At 42.0% G+C, this 18,532-nt stretch overlaps 1 protein-coding gene across 1 annotated transcript; it reads right to left on the minus strand.

Moving 5' to 3' along the window:
- Positions 1-253: 253 nt before the first annotated feature.
- On the minus strand, positions 254-16,978 carry TMCO5A (transmembrane and coiled-coil domains 5A; the record flags this gene model as incomplete). The annotated part of the gene is made up of 10 exons (XM_079699137.1): positions 16,862-16,978; positions 16,249-16,291; positions 14,932-15,081; positions 14,162-14,279; positions 13,713-13,763; positions 12,912-12,983; positions 9,523-9,579; positions 9,009-9,068; positions 8,516-8,580; positions 254-449 (listed from the first exon to the last, which is right to left on the minus strand). Exons 2-10 carry the CDS (start codon positions 16,281-16,283, stop codon positions 254-256), a joined length of 804 nt encoding a protein of 267 aa, XP_079555263.1. The 5' UTR covers positions 16,284-16,291; positions 16,862-16,978.
- Between the last annotated feature and the right edge of the window lie 1,554 nt (positions 16,979-18,532).

Consider the following 18,532-nt stretch of genomic DNA (forward strand, 5'->3'; position numbering starts at 1 on the left):
TCCAAATATAGTCTAGTTTGTTTACTATTGGTACTATTTAGCTTATCCATATAGCCACAGAAATCCATTGACAGAGCTCTTTTCTGGGCAAGGTTAATCTTGGAAAGACTATGTGAGGAGGGATGGTAATCAAGTAGGAAAACCTCAAGGAAATAACTGAAGAAAACCTCTTTCCTTCACAAGTTCCACCATCTCTTGGTCTACGGACTCAGATACCACTTGCCTTCTTTTGCTCCAGGATATTTCTTGGAGGTCAGTGGGGTAACATGTCCTCTGTCTCAAGCATGAGAGATGGAAAGAGAAGGCATCTTAGCTTCCACAAGATGTTCCTGCTCAGTATCTTGGGCAGTATATCGACAAAGAGATCTGGATTTATAAAAGTTATGTGGAACAACAAGTAGACCAGCAGTCTGATGAAGAAGTTGGTGAAAAAGAAATATTGAAAAATCCTGGAAAGAGAAAGCCAAGAAACTGTTAACTAGAGGTTAGAAAACCTGGAACAAAATAGTCATAATCTAAATGCATGTCTGATTCCTTGATATTCAAATGTCTCTACTCTTAACAACCCCTTACAAAGGTAGCCTCTTCCCATATGCTGGCCTGCCAGCTACTCTCTCTCCCATCACCATGTTTAATTTTCTTTTTTTTTTTTTTTTTTTTTGCGGTATGTGGGCCTCTCATTGTTGTGGCCTCTCCCGTTGTGAAGCACAGGCTCCGGACGTGCAGGCTCAGCAGCCATGGCTCACGGGCCTAGCCGCTCCGCGGCATGTGGGATCTTCCCAGACTGGGGCACGAACCCATGTCCCCTGCATCGGCAGGCGGACTCCCAACCACTGCGCCACCAGGGAAGCCCTACCATGTTTAATTTTCTTTCAGCATTTATCGCTATCTGAAATTACCTTGTTTTGTTTTTTATTTTTATTTTGGAAAATTGTTTTCCAAAGTAGTTGCACCAATTTATACTCCACCAGCAGGGTTTATGTTTCTGTGGATCCACGTCCTTTCCAACATTTGATGCTATCAGATTTTTAAACTTTTGCCAATCAGATGGGTATAAAGTAATACCTCATTATTGTCTTGGCTTGCATTTCCTTGATGAACGATGGTGCTGGACACCTGTTCCTAGGTTTATTCGTCTTATGTGTTTCCTCTTGCCCATTTATCTACTATGTTGTTTGGGCTTTTCTTATTAATTTGTAGGAATTCTTTATATGTTCTTGATATTAATCCTTTTCCATTGTGTGTATTTTGAATATCTGCCCTCTACTTTATAACTTTCACTTGCTCTAAGGTGTTAAAGAACAAAATTTATTTATTTTTTAATGTGCGTTTTATTTATTTATTTTTGGCTGCACTGGGTCTTCGTTGCTGCGCCCAGGCTTTTGCTAGTTGCGGCGAGTGTGGGCTACTCTTTGTTGAGGTGCATGGGCTTCTCATTGTGGTTGCTTCTCTCATTGAGGAGCACAGGCTCTAGGCTCACGGGCTTCAGTAGTTGTGGCTCGCAGGCTCTAGAGAACGGGCTCAGTAGTTGTGGTGCACAGGCTTAGTTGCTCTGCGGCATGTGGGATCTTCCTGGACCAGGGATCGAACCCGTGTCCCCTGCATTGGCAGGCAGATTCTTAACCACTGTGCCACCAGGGAAGTCCCTAAAGTTATTTTTAATAAAGTCTAATTTATCAACATTTCCTTTAATTAGAATCACTGCTTTTTGTATCTTGTTTGAAAAATCATTCCCTACCCCAAGGCCTAAAAGATACTATTTTGTATTAAGACTTTATGGTAGTTTAAAAATATGTCCACAAATTCTTTGGTATTCCTCCCTTAGATTCTTCTCCACTGGAGTGTGGAATAGACTTAATGAATTGCTTCTAAAGAATAACTTATCATGGAAATGACAGCGTGTGATTTCCTATATTATGTACTAAAAGCACTGTGGCTTTCTCCTTACTCTCAGGAGAAAGCCAGCTGTCAGGTTATAAGGACACACAAGTAGCCTGGTGGAGAGGTCCATCTGATGAAGAACTGAGACCTCCTGCCAGCAACCAGCTGTGTGAGTAAGCTCCTTTGGACGTAGATCCTTTAGCCTCAGCCCAGCCTTCTAATGACTGTAATTTCAGCCAACATCTTAACAGCAACCTTGTAACAGACCATGAGCTAGAACCACCCAGCTAAGTAGCTCACAGATTAACATGCACAGAAAGTGTGAGTTGATAAATGTTTGTTGTTTGCAGCCACTAAATTTTGGGGTAATTTGTTACGTGGCAATAGATAACTAATACTGAGTTTTGTAGGTTTTTTTTAAAAATTGGTATTTAAGTCTTTAACACATCTGGGCTTGCTTTTTTGTTATACTGTATAGTAGTAACTCAATCTTATTTCTTTCTCATCTGGATAACCATTTTTTCCCCACCATATTTACTGAACAGTCAATCCTTTCTTTCCCCTCTGACATATAATCACTGTCATATATCAAGGCTCTATATGTGCACTGTTTCTGAGCACATGGTCTTTTCCATTGGTCAATTTTCCTATTCCTGTGATGATACTACACTATCATAATTACGGTAGCTTCCCAGTAAGTCTTGATATCTCAAAGGGCATGTTTCTTATTCCTTGCTCTTCTTTAAAATTGCCCAGGTTATTTTTGACCCATTTACTCTCCCATATACAATATTTTAGTATCATTTTATTCAATTCCATGAAAAATCTTCTGGGGAGTTTGATTGTAATTGAACTGATTCTATTAATTATTTGGAGACCATTGATATGTTTATGATATTAAGGCTTCCTATCGATGATCATGGTATTTCTCTTCTTTCATTTATATTACCTTTAATATTTCCTAATAAATTTCTATAAATTTCCTTATGGTAGTCTTGATTTCTTATTTAGCTGATAAATTATTTTGCCCTTGTGGTTTTAATATGATTTCCACGAGCAAACCTCCACTGTTTCCTTTGCTATATTACCCTTATCTGGTTGTGCTGGGCTGCATTCTGCCTCAGGACAAATTCACGGCCCACCTCCACTCACCAGTCAAAAACAGCCCCTTGGGCTTCCCTGGTGGCGCAGTGGTTGGGAGCCCGCCTGCCGATGCAGGGGACATGGGTTCGTGCCCTGGTCCGGGAAGTTCCCACATGCCGCGGAGCGGCTGGGCCCGTGAGCCATGGCCGCTGGGCCTGCACGTCCAGAACCTGTGCTTTGCAACAGGAGAGGCCACAACAGTGAGAGGCCCGCGTACCGCAAAAAAAAAAAACCCAAAAAAACAGCCCCTTCCCCTCCAGTTTTCTTAAGTTTTCCTGTAGAGTTAATCTTGGTGACAAGAGCCAGGATCCATTCTAATACAGGATCTTGCTCAAAATTAGAATCAAAAGCCTTTTAAAACCCTCTTCCCACCACTCTCCTTGAAGCTGGATACAGTATTCATGAGAAGGTCTGGGATGACATGCCCAGGGACAATCTTACGAATAACCTAGCTTTCTAATTTCTTATCAGCACACAGTATACCAGTGCTCCAAGGATGCTGGATCAGAGCAAGAGGAAAGACATTTGTAGTTTGATGTGATGAGCTAGACTTGCTGGGCTTATGTTTCTTTAGGCTACCAACTCTCTTTATGGCAGATAGTTCTTATCCCAGGAACATGGGCAATTCCATGCCAGGCACTGGTGTTGAATTATAGGTGAAGGTGGCCTAGGAGTTCTAGGGAAAATTCTGCTAGTTGTTCTGGGAACATGTATTTAAGGATATTGAAATATATAATTCTTCACTTATCTGGTATGAAGGAGTATCCCTCTTAAGCAAATTTTCCAGACAGTTGGAGCTGACCTTTAAGCACGAATAATTTTATGTTAACCATTTTTTTTTTTTTTTTTTTTTGCGGTACGCGGGCCTCTCACTGTTGTGGCCTCTCCCGTTGCGGAGCACAGGCTCCGGATGCGCAGGCTCAGCGGCCATGGCTCACGGGCCCAGCCGCTCCGCGGCATATGGGATCCTCCCAGACCGGGGCACGAACCCGTATCCCCTGCATCGGCAGGCGGACTCTCAACCACTGCGCCACCAGGGAGGCCCTATGTTAACCATTTTGATTGGACTTTTTCTAAATCACATTTCATACCACTTTAAATATATATTTCTCTATGCCTTCTTAAACATACTATACTGAACATAATTTGACCTTTTCTTAAAAATGCAGGGGCTTCAATACCAATTTTACTTTGCTATCACAGTGATTCCCTAAGGACTAATATCCACTCATTTGTTTGAATCTTGAGTTCTTATTTGGTTTAACAAGATTTTTGAGCAATTATTATGTGCTGAATACTGTTAGATGCTGTCTCCTTTTCCCAATCATTTTCTCTCTCTTTTATCTGCTGTAAGGTAGTGGTATACTTGCATTTAGAATTTCTCTCCCTATTTTTATTTTTATTTTTCACATTGGGAGTAATGTGCTGACATTGTGATAAAGTTTGAGGGAGGCACATCTCACACAATAGTGTAAAAACTCAATCTTCATGCTTACGAACCACAGAAGGATCTCCCCATTTTTTTGTTCTTTAAGCTTTTTAAAAAATTTATTGTGGTGAGAACACTTAACATGAGATTTACCTTCCTAACAAATTTTTAAGTGTGCAACACATTATCATTGACAACAGGTGCAATTTTTTTTTTTTTTTTTTTTTTTTTTGCGGTACGCGGGCCTCTCACTGCTGTGGCCTCTCCCGTTGTGGAGCACAGGCTCCGGACGCGCAGGCTCAGCGGCCATGGCTCACAGGGCCAGCTGCTCCACGGCATGCGGGATCCTCCCAGACCGGGGCACGAACCCGCGTCCCCCGCATCGGCAGGCGGACTCCCAACCACTGCACCACCAGGGAAGCCCAGGTGCAATGTTATACAGCAGATCTCTAGAACTTAATCATCTTGTTTAACCAAAGCTTTATGCCGATGGATTAGTAACTTCCCGTGCCCCCTCCCCCCAGCCCCTGGCAGCCATCATTCCACACTTTGATTCATGAACTTGACTGTTTTAGATACCTCATATAAGTGGAATCATGCAGTATTTGTCTTTCTGTGACTAGCTTATTTCACTTAGCATAATGTCCTCAAGGTGCCTCAGTGTTATCGTATATTGCAGAAGTTCTTCCTTTTTTATTACCCTCCTTGTTTATTATTTTTATTTTTTAAAATTTCTTTTGGTTTTTTTTTAAATTTTTAATTGGAGTCCCCATTTCTAATCAGCTGATGTTACTGGGAAACCAGACACATTAAACTAGTTGAAAGTGTTGAAGGGAAAGGGGGTAAGTATGAGACTTGTCACATCTCTTCTAGGTGATAGGATTCCTGTTTCTGATTACTTCTAGGCCACTGGCTTCTAATACTGGAAAGCTGAGATTAGTCATTGCCTTTGGACAAGGAAGTCATAACAGTGAACTGAGAAATGTAGTCATTGATAAAACAAATTTGTTGACTGTATGTGTGCGTGTGTGTGTGTGTGTGTATACAATGTTCTCCTTGTCTAGACTTTGCTATCTGCTAGTATGGCTAAGTAGAACTCCCAGTTTTCTGGGAAGTTTACTCAAAGGATTTACTTACGTTTTATAGAACCCTGTTTTCTTCTTTTGGAGAGAGTTATCCTGGGAGAAGAAGAAAGGACAGTGATAAATAAACAATTTCTGGAGGCTGTTATCACTGCCAAGTAGTACTGAGCCATTAATTAAATGTTATTTTAGGTAAAATTTTACAAATTTTTTCATATACATAAGCAGATGAAATTTTCAAAGCCAAATATATGTACATATATATATGTGTGTGTATATATATCTCTGTGTGTATGTATGTGTGTGTGTGTGTGTGTGTGTGTGTATATATATATATATATATATATATATATATATATATATATATAACTGCATTACCTTTTTATATATTGATAGGAATAAATGAAGACTTAGAAGGGTAGGGTCATACAGCTTGTAAGTGGCAGGACCAGGCCTGGAACCCAGGTCCTCTCAGTTCACATTTTGGGCTCTCTCAACTATACCCTTACCTTCTACTTAGCCAGTGACCCTTAGAGAAGTTTACAGGCTATAAAAACCACACAAACGTATTCCAAGAGATAAATTTTGAAAGCTATAAAAATGTAAAGATGAGAATATATCCTGGATTTCTGTAACATCCCTCGTCCAAAATATTTTCTCAGTTACTTCATTTTCCTTTAAACTTCCTTGTGAGATAAAAAGGAAGAGGAATTATGATCACACTTTAAAACTGTGGAAATGAGGCTTGCAGAATTGGAATTAGAAAGCAGCTTTCTGGGTTACAAATTTGATTCTATAGCTTGAGTGAGATTAAGTGGCATGCTAGCTGGTCAGCTGCTCAGGCAGCCTCTCTAAAGAGATTGCCCAAACATCATAGGTCATTGAACCATCACATGGACTCTGATAATCTTGATGAAGACAGTCCTGTTGTTTCTCTGATAGGTGGTCAGAAGGAATACTTTAATAAGTCACCGGGAATAGATGGTGGGACACATCAGGTAGCATGCCAAGCTTGGTTCTAGAGAGGTGGACTTCATTTAATTTCAGGAGTTTTGCTTGCTGAGTGGAATACATAAGCTTGGGACCAGAATAACCTGTTCAGGACAGTGGGAACTATAGTCACTGTAGAAATGGTCTAACATATATTCAAACATCTGGAGGACCTCAAGGGTAATAGTCAAATGTTGATATTTGCTTTTAAGGAAGAGATGACTTCTCTTTTCTGAGATTATAAAGACCATATATCTCAACAACATAAAATTTCTGCTGAATGTCCACCTTGGCTCTAAAGGAAATATAAATTACAATTAAAGTCCAGGCGGACTCCCAACCACTGCGCCACCAGGGAAGCCCACAATTAAAGTCCAATAAACTTTATCTATGTACTTGCTTCCACAAGACACCAAGCAGGCCAAGAGGCCTGGTGCTCTACATCCACATCTGTTTCCTTCAGACCTTTGCACATGTGCTGGTGACATCATGATGTTAAAGATGAATAGACAGTGAAGCTGTATCATAAAGAAACAACTGCTTCCTATGTTTTAACTCATAGGCCAGCTCTGATTAGATGGTGATAGATGCCCTTGGTGTTCTGTGTAGTAAAAGATTCTGGACAATGCTGGGATCATCAGGAAAGAGTGCTGTGATTACGGGAGATAGAGGAGTGGCGTATGTGTCATGTCTTGGCCTTCTCTCCACAGAGTGCACCCTCAGTTAATGTTCCTTCTCGCTTCTGTGCTAAACTTTCTTTGGTCTTGGGCTTGTTTCTTTGAAAACACATCATTTGCACAGCTGTAAGAGGGAAGACAACTGTTCCTTAGCATCCTCTTTGTTTGTTTAGGGTTGAAATGCTTTGGAATTATATCTGGTACTGTTCTTGGAAAATTCACATGGGAAGATTGCTAGATGTTTGGTGGCTTATAGTGACTTTGGAAACTCCTTTGAAAGGCGATGACACTGAAGAAGCTGAAGATGGAGTAGGTGCTTACCTTGTTATTTTGGCCATTACACTCTTTGCTTGCTGAGTTCGTGCTTATCAATTTTGACCTAGGGGGAAAAGAACCAAGATAGAGGTTGGTTAAAGTGCACGCAAAGATTCATACTATATGATGGTTGTTTAAAAACAGTCTTATATTCTAATGCTATTGTAGCCAGTTGCTACATGTAGCTATTTAAATTTAAATGAATTAAAATAAAAAATAAGTTCCTCAGTCATACTACCTGTTCTTCAAGTACTCAGTAAGTGGCCAAGTGGATACTTAATAGATAGTATAGAAATTTCTGTTGAATAGCCTTGTTCTAGAAACTTAGCTTAGCAGTCAAGCCATACCTAGTACTCAGGAAAGATTTGGGGAGACTTGAAGGTACCCTTTAGGGGCGAGGACCTCCAAGTCCTGTTGTCTTGGACACAAGGCCACGGTGTGTACCTGCCTATTTAAAGGCTTTATGCAGTTTGGGTCTCTTTCTCTTCACCACAAGATTCCAAAATATTTAATACATAGAGATACTTCTTGACTGAATTAAGATTTAACATCTAAAGAGGGTCAAGAAATGGAAGTGAGGTTTTTGGTTTAGTTTCTCATCATTTAAACTCTTTTGACAAACTCAAGGGGTATTTTTTGGGGGAAGGAAGCTTTTATTTATGTTTAATATGAATGTTCTTCTTATTAAGGTGCTTGACCACTAACCCTTTTTAAAGCACATGTTCCTACCCTTAATATAAACCCAAATAATTGGTAACATGATAAAGCTATGAAGGGAGATGTGTTCCTACAGTCTTTGAAGACGGATGGGAGAAGGACCTGTGTTTTAAAGTTGGTGTGGTTCAGTGGGAGTCGACCTGATCACTACAGAGTGGAAAGATATGTGGTGTTGGGGGCCTCATAATTCCAAACTGGAATTAGAGAGATGTTTGCTCTGACCCAGGCTGAGATGGAGTTACCACTAAAACCAGGATGTTCCTTTGTTTGCCAAAGCTTACACTTCTCTCTCGAGGAACCGAGTCTCTAGTTCTTCTTCCATTTTCTTCAAAGTTTCCTGGTACTTCTTCAAAGAGAAATAAAAGAAAGCGCGGTTACTAATTAAAGCCCTGTGCTTTTCCTAATCATAATAAACATGCATTATTACATTGTAACATAAATGTTTGGTATTCCCACTGCCACTTTTTCTCCTTCCTAGCCTCCACCCCACCACTACTGATCTCTCACTATATTTCACCATTGGACAGGTCCCTGGGGGTAGTTGGGAGTATAAACAGGAAAAGTGTTCATTATTAACTTAAGGGCACAGAGGCTGGGAGACCAGGGAAGTAACAGAATGATACTGGTGGTGGAGTGTCAGAGACCCTAAAATCCCTCTGGAATGATACCTTGAAGAGTTAAAATTGTTCCAGACAGTATGCTCTGAAAAACCTGGTTCCATTTCACCCTGTACCTAAACAAATCCTTTGCTGTCTCTTTACTGGGAGGCTGTACCTTTATGCAGAAGGCCTGATCTTCACAGAGCTGGGCCACAAGTGCATAGTCTTCTATTACCTGGGGAGACTAAAATTTATTAGTCTTAAATTTTCTCAGTGAACTGCTGTAACAACAGTAGTATACTTGTTTCCTCCTGTGTACCAGACCCTAAATGTTGTCTTCTAATTGTTCTAAATATGTTTTTTTTGTACATATAAACTAATTTTTTTGAGGGTTAACAAGCTATATTTTATAGTCCCTTGGGGATTATTTGGGGACAGTTGGGAGAAGAATAGATACTAATTTGTGGAAGATACAGATTATGAAACGTATCCTATAAAAAATATTAAATAGAAGGTAACTTAGGAGACTATAGTCATATTCCTTTCCTTCATACCCTCCTGATCCCATAATCGTTTGGGATCTAGAACCTTATTATAACTCAATCATTTGAGGAATGCATTAGATCGTCTGACCAAGAATCGAGTATCCTTTCCTTTGGGAGGAGTAACATTGAAGTTACTGTGGTTACCTTGGCCAGCTCCTTCTCTTGGTCCGCACAGGAGGCTTCCAGCTGTTGTAACTTAACCTATAGACAGGGAAGGAGGCTGGTAACTCAGCAAGGCAAAAACAGGATTCCATTCTGAAATGCTATAGCAAAGGTTATCTCACAGGTGGTTGAAGTGCATTGGTCACCATTTCAGATATCTTTTTTTTTTTTAAATTTTTTGCGGTGCACGGGCCTCTCACTGCTGTGGCCCCTCCCGTTGCGGAACACAGGCTCCGGATGCGCAGGCCCAGCGGCTATGGCTCACAGGCCCAGCCGCTCCGCGGCACGTGAGATCTTCCCGTACCGGGGCACGGACCCACGCCCCCTGCATCGGCAGGCGGACTCTCAACCACTGCGCCACCAGGGAAGCCCTCAGATATCTTTTTGATGGAGGGCAGTCAAACTGTCCTTGCAGCTGCCTGGTGAGCCTGCACTCTTGACCACTGAGTATTCATCAGTGCTTCGTTCGCCCTTAAACTTCAATTCTTAGCTTCCTTCTTCCTTAGCTATTTCTCTTAGAAAAACATCAACCTTGAAAAATTCACTGTCATTTTTGCTTTTATATATTCATGGCTCACTCCTTTCTTTCTCCCTGTATTTCTTCTCTCCTCTCTTCCTTCCTTGAATATTTGATGAAAGCCTATTCTATATCGGCCACTCTACTGGAGTGACAGGGAAAGGGCAGGGGGAGTACTGCGGATGCAGTGGTGAACAGAATTGATAGGCTTTCTGCCTCACAGAGCTGACATTCTAGTTGGGGGACATAACAAATGAGTCAACATGATAATGATAAGTGCTGTGAAGGAAATAGAAGCAGAGTAATGTGCTGAGAGGGAGAGTGAGTGATGGCATAAGAGCTAATATAGGTGGTTGGCGAAGGCCTCTCTGATGATACTTGAGCTGAAATCTGAAAGGTAAATATTAGTCAAATGGAGATCTGGAGGAAATATGTCCCATGCAGAGGTTACAACAAGGGCCAAGACTGTGAACTTTGGTATGTATGAAGAAGTTATGTGGCTGAAGCACAGGGGATACTGGTAAGGTGGGGAAAGGTAGCCACTGATGAGATTACATACGTAGGGCCTTAGAGCTGCTAAAAAAATTTGGTTCTTTCTTTCATTCATTTGTTTGTTTGTTTGTTTATTTATTTATTTTTGGCTGCGTTGGGTCTTTGTTGCTGCGCACGGGCTTTCTCTAGTTGTGGCGAGCGGGGGCTACTCTTTGTTGTGGTGCACGGGCTTCTCACTGCAGTGGCTTTTCTTGCTGTGGAGCACGGGCTCTAGGCACATGGGCTTCAGTAGCTGTGGCTTGCGGGCTCTAGAGCGCAGGCTCAGTAGTTGTGGCGCACGGGCTTAGTTGCTCCGTGGCATGTGGGATCTTCCCGGACCAGAGCTCGATACTGTGTCCCCTGCGTTGTCAGGCGATTCTTAACCAGTGCGCCACCAGGGAAGTCCCCCAAATTTGGTTCTTTATTCTAATTGTACTAAAAAGCCAGGAGAGAACTTCAAGTGGTAAAGACACAATCTGACCTGTATTTTTAAAGAAGAGACTTTTCAGTATGTGGAAAGTGAGATTGTTTAGGAGTAAGAGTTGAAGCAGGAAGACTTGTTAGGAGGCTACTTCAGCATCCAGGTGAGAGGGGTATGGTGGCTTGCAAGAGGGTAGTACTATTAGTAGTAGTAGATAGGGAAGAATGGATGCATTTGGGTTATATTCTGTAGGAAGAGCAGATATAACTGTATTTTCCCTTCCTTCCCTTTCAGCTCTGTTGTTCCCACTTTCATCTAGGGATCATTATTTTACATCTGGATGCTTCTAACAGTTCCTTTCCCCTCCAGTCAGTTACAACCAGGGCCAGAAAGAAAAATGTGCTCAAGGCTGTATTTTCAAGACAGTGGCCTGAGTCACAAGGAGTTGAAGCAGGCATCCTATTAAACTACTGAACTAATCACCAGCATGCAAGAGGAACAGAAGCAAAGGAGATGCTGTATATTTCATAGAATTAGAGATATCACCTAAGAATTCTACAAAACAGGTGGGCAAAAGGTAGTGATTCAGAGGGTTAATAATACTCTAGAACTCTTTAGGGCTGGGCTGGTTGCTGCTAGGAAAATAATGGCCATTGTTCTGACAACACCTGGAACTCTCTATCTATAGTCTGTCAGTTCAGCTCACCTGACATAGCCAGCATTAAAGTGTCCCAACTAGATTCTGGTGGCCTTACTGTCAGGAAAACTTGTTTTGGGCAGGAGAAGGAAGAAAATCAATCTCTGGCTGCTGCAGTTACATGGTAAGGATAGTCATGGGGCTTCATAATCCTTTCTAGTCTTAACTTCACTTTCTTCATGATGTACACACAGGATCCAGACTTCTTTCTTTCCAGGTAAATTTCCTGGATGTGTATGACTAAGCAAGCTTACTTGGTGGCCTTAAACAACTTCTTCTTTTTTTTTTTTGTGGCCATCAACACTGATTTGGCCAAGAGAAGATAGGGGAGTGATTCTCTATTCTTTCATTTTATATTTCTATTTTCAGTGTGTCCATATCTTCATAGGCTTCATATACACAGTATGGGATTAAGTGTGGGCTTAATAAGCTAAAGAAAAATTAAGGCAAGGATAAAGATGTAATTCTACATAAAGTATCAAGTTAGAATTTTACCTGTTCTCTAAATAAAAAAAAAGTAAGTCTCTAATTCTTCTTGCATTTTGATTGGATGTGTTGTGGTTGTGTCCAGGTTCTTAGCTCTGGAACACAATTAGAGAAATGCTAAGCACTGTCTGATGCACTTAGCATGCAGAACTCACTAGATACTTGAATGACCAATTTAATGATTTCTTTTCTAGATTGGATTCCATGACAGGATGTGTAAGTTGCCTAGCGTGCAGTAGATTTACAGATCCTAGCTCTGCCTCTATGAATTCATACATATGCCTTAGCCAGACTCTTAAATAGTCACTTTAAAATTATGTGACTTCAGGTTTTAGCTCTCCAAAAAAAGGAAAGAATACTTTATATACACAGTTTCACTCAATTTTCAAACGGAGGCTGGGAGGGACTGATTAAATTGCCCTTCACATACCACACTAAGTACTGGGGACAGGATTTAAATTAGGGACTTCAACTGCCTCCAGTGTTATATATGCATTTGTGTTCTGCTCTTCCTCATGGAAGAAAGAACAAAATGTATGGCTTCAGAGTAAAATTCCTTACTAAGAACAGAGGAAATGTCAGTACTCAGTGGCCCAGGCTTATGCCTGACATGGGTAAAACTACAAAGAATTTATCCCAACTTTGACAGTTGTTTTCACTTGAAAGCTTGTTTCCTCTTCATATAGTCCAAACCCATTCAAGATTGCTTTTCCATTTACCTTTGACTCTTCTGCGGTTCCCTTTAGATTGCCTTGTTCACACTTAATTGCCTTTTGAGATTTCCTTGTAAGCTACGGTTTCGAATAAAAAAATACATTGCAAATAAAAAATACATCAAATTAAAAAAAATAAAGAAAGCAAAGACATTCTCTGGTGTGTGTGTGGGCTGGTAATTTGGTCTTGATAAAAGCTGCCAGAAGGTGGTCCTTTGGAAGGTGGATACTTGGTGCTCTTGGAAACATCTTTATTCTACCTCTAACTTCTTCTCACTAGTCTTGGCCACCAAAGCTAGGGCCTGCTCAAGGCAGGGGTACTTTTCTGAACCCCTAATCCATGTTGGGTTATTCAGGTATGGGTCAGAAAGTAGGGTATCATAGGAAGCCCGCTGTATTCTGAGCAGGAGTTGAGGTAGAGGGAATGTCTAGACAAGGAAGAGGGAATCCTTAGGAATTAAGTATTTTTAAGTCTCTGTTGAAAGTAAAATTAATTCTCACTACAAAGTTGCCAGCCAATCACTTTAACAGAGTGTCTACTGGAATCCCTTTTCTTGTAATAGAATGAAGGAACCTATGGGATCACTGAATACCCTGAATAACCCACTCACTCCCTCCATCTGATACTTGCAGGGAAGATCCATGGCATTTATTTAGGTCATGAAGCTCAGCCTCAGGAGAGTAGTATCCACCCCAGCACAGGCCTCTCTGACATGTGGCATCCCCTATGATCACTTTTGCTCCCTTGCCTCTTTGGTGCCTGGGGATGCTGTGGGAACACTGGGGAACACGAGAGCCCCATCCCACCTTTCTTTCAAGTTCTGCTATACTGTGGACCAGAGTCTCATTCTTCCATTCCTGTTGAGAGAAAGAAGCAGAGTGTAAGTGTGCATCTGCATACCATCATCTGTCTTTATTTAGTTGATTGTTCTCCATTTTGCTCCAGTGATGATTTCCTGCAGGAACTCTACCTTATTGCATAACGTCAGGTAAAGAACCTGTGGCTTGATCTCGATACGTACACACCAACTTACCAGGGAGAGAGATGCCCACACGCAGGGCTTCCCAATACTAAATATTACCAAAGAAACCCTACCCTCCACACATCCCTTTCCATGCATGGACACATCCTGCCATGACTTTTGAGTTGACTACTAGTTGTATGTAAAAAGGAGAGACTAGCTTATCTGATAGTTGATGAGAGACAGGATGATGAATAAAACCTATCATATAGCTCTTCCCAGCTTCTTGCTTACCAGTCTGGCTGTTTCTTCTTCTAGCTCCTGCAAGGCCCTTTCCCTTTCCATCGTGGTGCAGTTCCCCTTCTGCTCCTCATCTGCCAGGTCTCTGGTCTGAGTGATCTCATTTTCCAGCCTACATGATGCAAGCACACACTGTGAGGATCTGGCAGTTTCAGAACTGATAAAACACAAATATCAGTTTCAAGGGAACCTCAGTGACAATAAACACGAATCTCAAGTTGGAAACCATTCTTTCCTGGATCCTTAGACTCAGAATCACTTTCAAGGCAGGATAAGTAAGATTCCTTTGATTCCCAGGTCAGACACCCCAATGTTCTTTCAACTCAGGTAAGTATCACCCAATTTTTTAAGGAATCTCTTTAAAACTTGCTGTATTTCAGCATTTGAGCCACAGAGAAATGCCAAAGAATGAAGAAGAAACTTTGCTGTACAAGATTTAGGTCTCTAGGGGCTTCCCTGGTGGCGCAGTGGTTGAGAGTCCGCCTGCCGATGCAGGGGACGCGGGTTCGTGCCCCGGTCTGGGAGGATCCCACATGCCGCGGAGCGGCTGGGCCCGTGAGCCGTGGCTGCTGAGCCTGTGCTCCGGAGCCTGTGCTCCGCAAGGGGAGAGGCCACAACAGTGAGAGGCCCGTGTACCGCAAAAAAAAAAAAAAAAAAAAAAAAGATTTAGGTCTCTAGAACAAACCGGAAAATTTAGTGTTGTCTCTTCTCTTCCACCCCATCCTCTGGATGGAGAACTTCCCTCATGGAACCCCAACACTCACCTCTGAATCTCATCTTCTTTCTCGTGGATTTTGAGAAGAAGGTCCTGATTTGCTTCATCAATTCTCTGCATATCCCTTTCAAGGTCCATATTCAAACTGTTAATGTTCCTCTTTGACTGGGCCAGTCTTAAGATTTCCGCTTTCTCTGACCTGTAGACCCAGTCCCCAAATTGAACAAGGGCTAGTTATCTTAAGATCAGTAATCTTTGGACTAAAGGGGATATCTAGAAGGTATGTAATTCATTAACCTGGCTGTTTCTGGAAGCACATCTGTCCTTTTTCATTCTTAGGAAATTATATTTCTTAATCATGCTCTACAATTTATTTCAATAATTCTCAACTTGGTCAGCAAGAGAGGTTTTTCTCAGGCTTTCTCAGCCAAAGTGCTGAATATACTAGTGCACCTCCACTCTGGTTCCAGAAGTCTTCCTTCCTTAAATAGTATCCTGCATTGGTTTCTCAGGCAAATTGTTCACAAAATCTGCTCATGCAATACACTTTTTTTTCTTTTGCGGTACGCGGACCTCTCACTGTTGTGGCCTCTCCCATTGCGGAGCACAGGCTCTGGACGTGCAGGCTCAGCAGCCATGGCTCACGGGCCCAGCCGCTCTGCAGCATGTGGGATCTTCCTGCATCGGGGCACAAACCCGCTGCCCCCACATCGGCAGGCGGACTCAACCACTGCGCCACCAGGGAAGCTCTGCAATACACTTTTATTGAGTACTTTTATCCAGGTAGCTGGCACATTCCTTATGATTGAGCCCAGCTTTATGCATAACCACAAGAGATTTCCACCAGCAGGTAGGGCTTCAGTCTTTCCCTTCCTCCTCCCATCTCAAAACTTCTCCTACAGTGCCTGCTACAAAGCTTGAGTATCTATCATGAGAGTCACTTCACTGAGCACACAGATATGATCCAGACATTCACTTTCAAGAATTCAAAAATCTTTTTGAAGTAAATTTGAATAAAATAAGGGTAACACTAGAGTAACCTAGAAAGGGTACCTGGCACCTGGAAGCTCTCAATAAACTTTTCTTTTTCTTGTATCATTAATTAGTTTGCTTTTCAAATGATTAACCATAAATAAGTTAGTGAGGCAGACTTTTGAGTAAGGACGAGGGATGATTTTGGAAAATAAGACTTTATAATAGCTATCACTTCAGGAGGGCATGAAGGGCTTGAGGTGGAGTGCAATGAGGGAGCGATAGATAGTAGATGGAGAGAGAGGGAGACTAGAAGATGAAGGAAGACATCAACAGCAGACCTGCTTCACACCTTGGTCCTTGGATGTGGCTTTGTATAATCATGATTACTTACTCATGATGTAGTTGATCTTCCTTGTGTTCTTCCATTGTAGATTCCGTAAAATATCAGCAGAGATATATCTAATGAGTTGGGGAAATGGGTCCATTTGTGAAGCAGAGTAACTAGCCAAGAGCCCCCAAATATAGAAACAGAATTAACTGGTTTCTTCCCTCCAACTTCACATTTTGGCCATGACAAAATTCAGCCTTTTGGTTTTCTGCTCATATTCTGATTATGCCTCAGTAAGGATACAGTGAGGATACAGGGATAATGCTGGAAATTTCAGTATATATCCTGCTAGCAGGTATATTCAGAGATAGTTCACCAACACAAAACCCTTTGGAATTTATACACAGCCATAAGAATCAATAGAGGTTATCAATTGTTCTTAAGTCCCTTTCTACTCTAGGGCCGCTTGCTTTCCTGAAGGGCCCATGGGCATGGGTGTAGGTGTATAACTTCTCTGAAAAGTAACCTCTCTGCTCTCTAGCCTGGCCTCTATAAGAATCTCCAGATATTAAGATCTTAGTATTAAACAGGGCTCAGAAAAACCAAGCAGAATTAAATTTGGCTTGCTCTGCCCCTTTGGTTTCCTCTTTGAATCCATTACTTACATAAACTCCACCTCTCTTCTGATATGTATCGTCTTCCTGATTCTGCTCTAGGCAGTTAGCTTCTGAGGAGGCTAATCTCTCCCCAGTGGAACTGTCCAGTAGAATCTCAGAACCTTCTGAGGTGTCATGACTCTGCTATTGACATGGGGGCAGTATGTCACAGTGAGGTGGGTGGCAACGGTTTCTCATCATCTATGGAGACTTCAGACCCTAGATGGTTGTGTGTGTTTCATGGTCATGTCTTCCCTTTGGCAGCAGTAGTTTAATGGATCTGATTTCTGGGCAGTATAAAGGGGTAGCCCCTGTCTTTTATTTCTCTGGCAGATTGAGCTCCCTTGCTTCAAAGTGTGACTAATATGGAAAGTCTGATTCCTAAGGCCAGCAGTCTAATCCCATCATGTAGCCAACTAACTACTCATTCATTGGACAAACACTGAAACACTGAAGGAGCTCCTGTGTATTCCAGGCACTGTTCTAAGCATTAGGGAGACAGAGTAAACAAAACAGCCAAGACACCTGCCCTCATGGAGTTTACATTCTAGGGCGTGTGTTGGGGGGAGGGATAGCACAAGCAGCATGGGCCAGCATAACCCTGAAAGGCCAGCAGGCCCAGGAGCGGCAAGAGGAGCCATGAAGACCCAAAGCTCCTCCTTCAACCCTCCTTAAGGGTATGTAGTTTTTTCCTGCACCTGCCAATATCCTGGGAAAAAGGAGAGCTCTGGAGAGGGAGAATCTCCCTAAGACTGAGAAGTTACCTGAAAGAGATTTTTAGCTGGGAAAAGTCTATGGTGTCTTGAACTGGCCCCATTAAGTCTTTTCTGCCAACTTAAGGAATCAGAGCTAGAGGGGAAGATAAGATCATTTGCAGAATATAAAGAATATGTTTCTGCATACCCGAGTATGTACATTTTGACCAGATTCTGCACCACTTGTAACTTTATGTGTGTGAATCATGGAAACCTGGGAAGGTTTGGATCTCAACTTAATAAGGACCGCATTGAGTTGATTTGTGGGCCAGAGTGACTTCTTAACATACTGTAGTTTCTAACAAACTATTTGTAAAATTAATGGCCTCTGATGACCCCCATTACCATCTCCCTTCTTCCTGAAAGAAGGCATTTCATTGCTTTATGAAGCTGTACACAGAAGAGTAATTAAGTAACCATTCAGGTCAATGGCCTCTCCCAGGAATTAATGGTAGGGAGAGTTCATTAACCCCAGCTGGTTATAGATTCTCCAGGAAATGCCCTGGACCAAGGTTATTGTAGCTATTAATGGATTAGATAGGGACTTTAACTGGGATAAAAATAAAGCTCTATCTCCTTCCTGGGGAGCTTTTCTCCTTGAGGGGCTACCAAAGGCAAGCCTGTAGGAGCAGCAGAATCCCAAGCTTGGGGCCTGTGTGGGATGAGGACAACAGATTGCTATAGTGAGAACTGCTAAATCAAGGTAAAAACAGGGCCTAGGGGGCAAATTAAGGTCCTCGATATAAGCCTTCCTGCTCTTTAGGAGGTTTGATTAACATCCGGTGCAGTTTTAGGGCAGCTGTTTTCACCTTATTAACTTTTCCGTGCTGTGCCCTGCCCCACACAGAAGTTACTGAGGGACATGTCAGATTTTGCTGCACTGCTGTCAGGAACGCAGTGGCCTTTGTGTGGAAGTCTGTTGTGAAAATACGTGCT

This window comes from Hyperoodon ampullatus (genome assembly GCF_949752795.1).
Source record: "Hyperoodon ampullatus genome assembly, chromosome: 3".
Lineage (NCBI taxonomy): Eukaryota > Metazoa > Chordata > Mammalia > Artiodactyla > Ziphiidae > Hyperoodon > Hyperoodon ampullatus.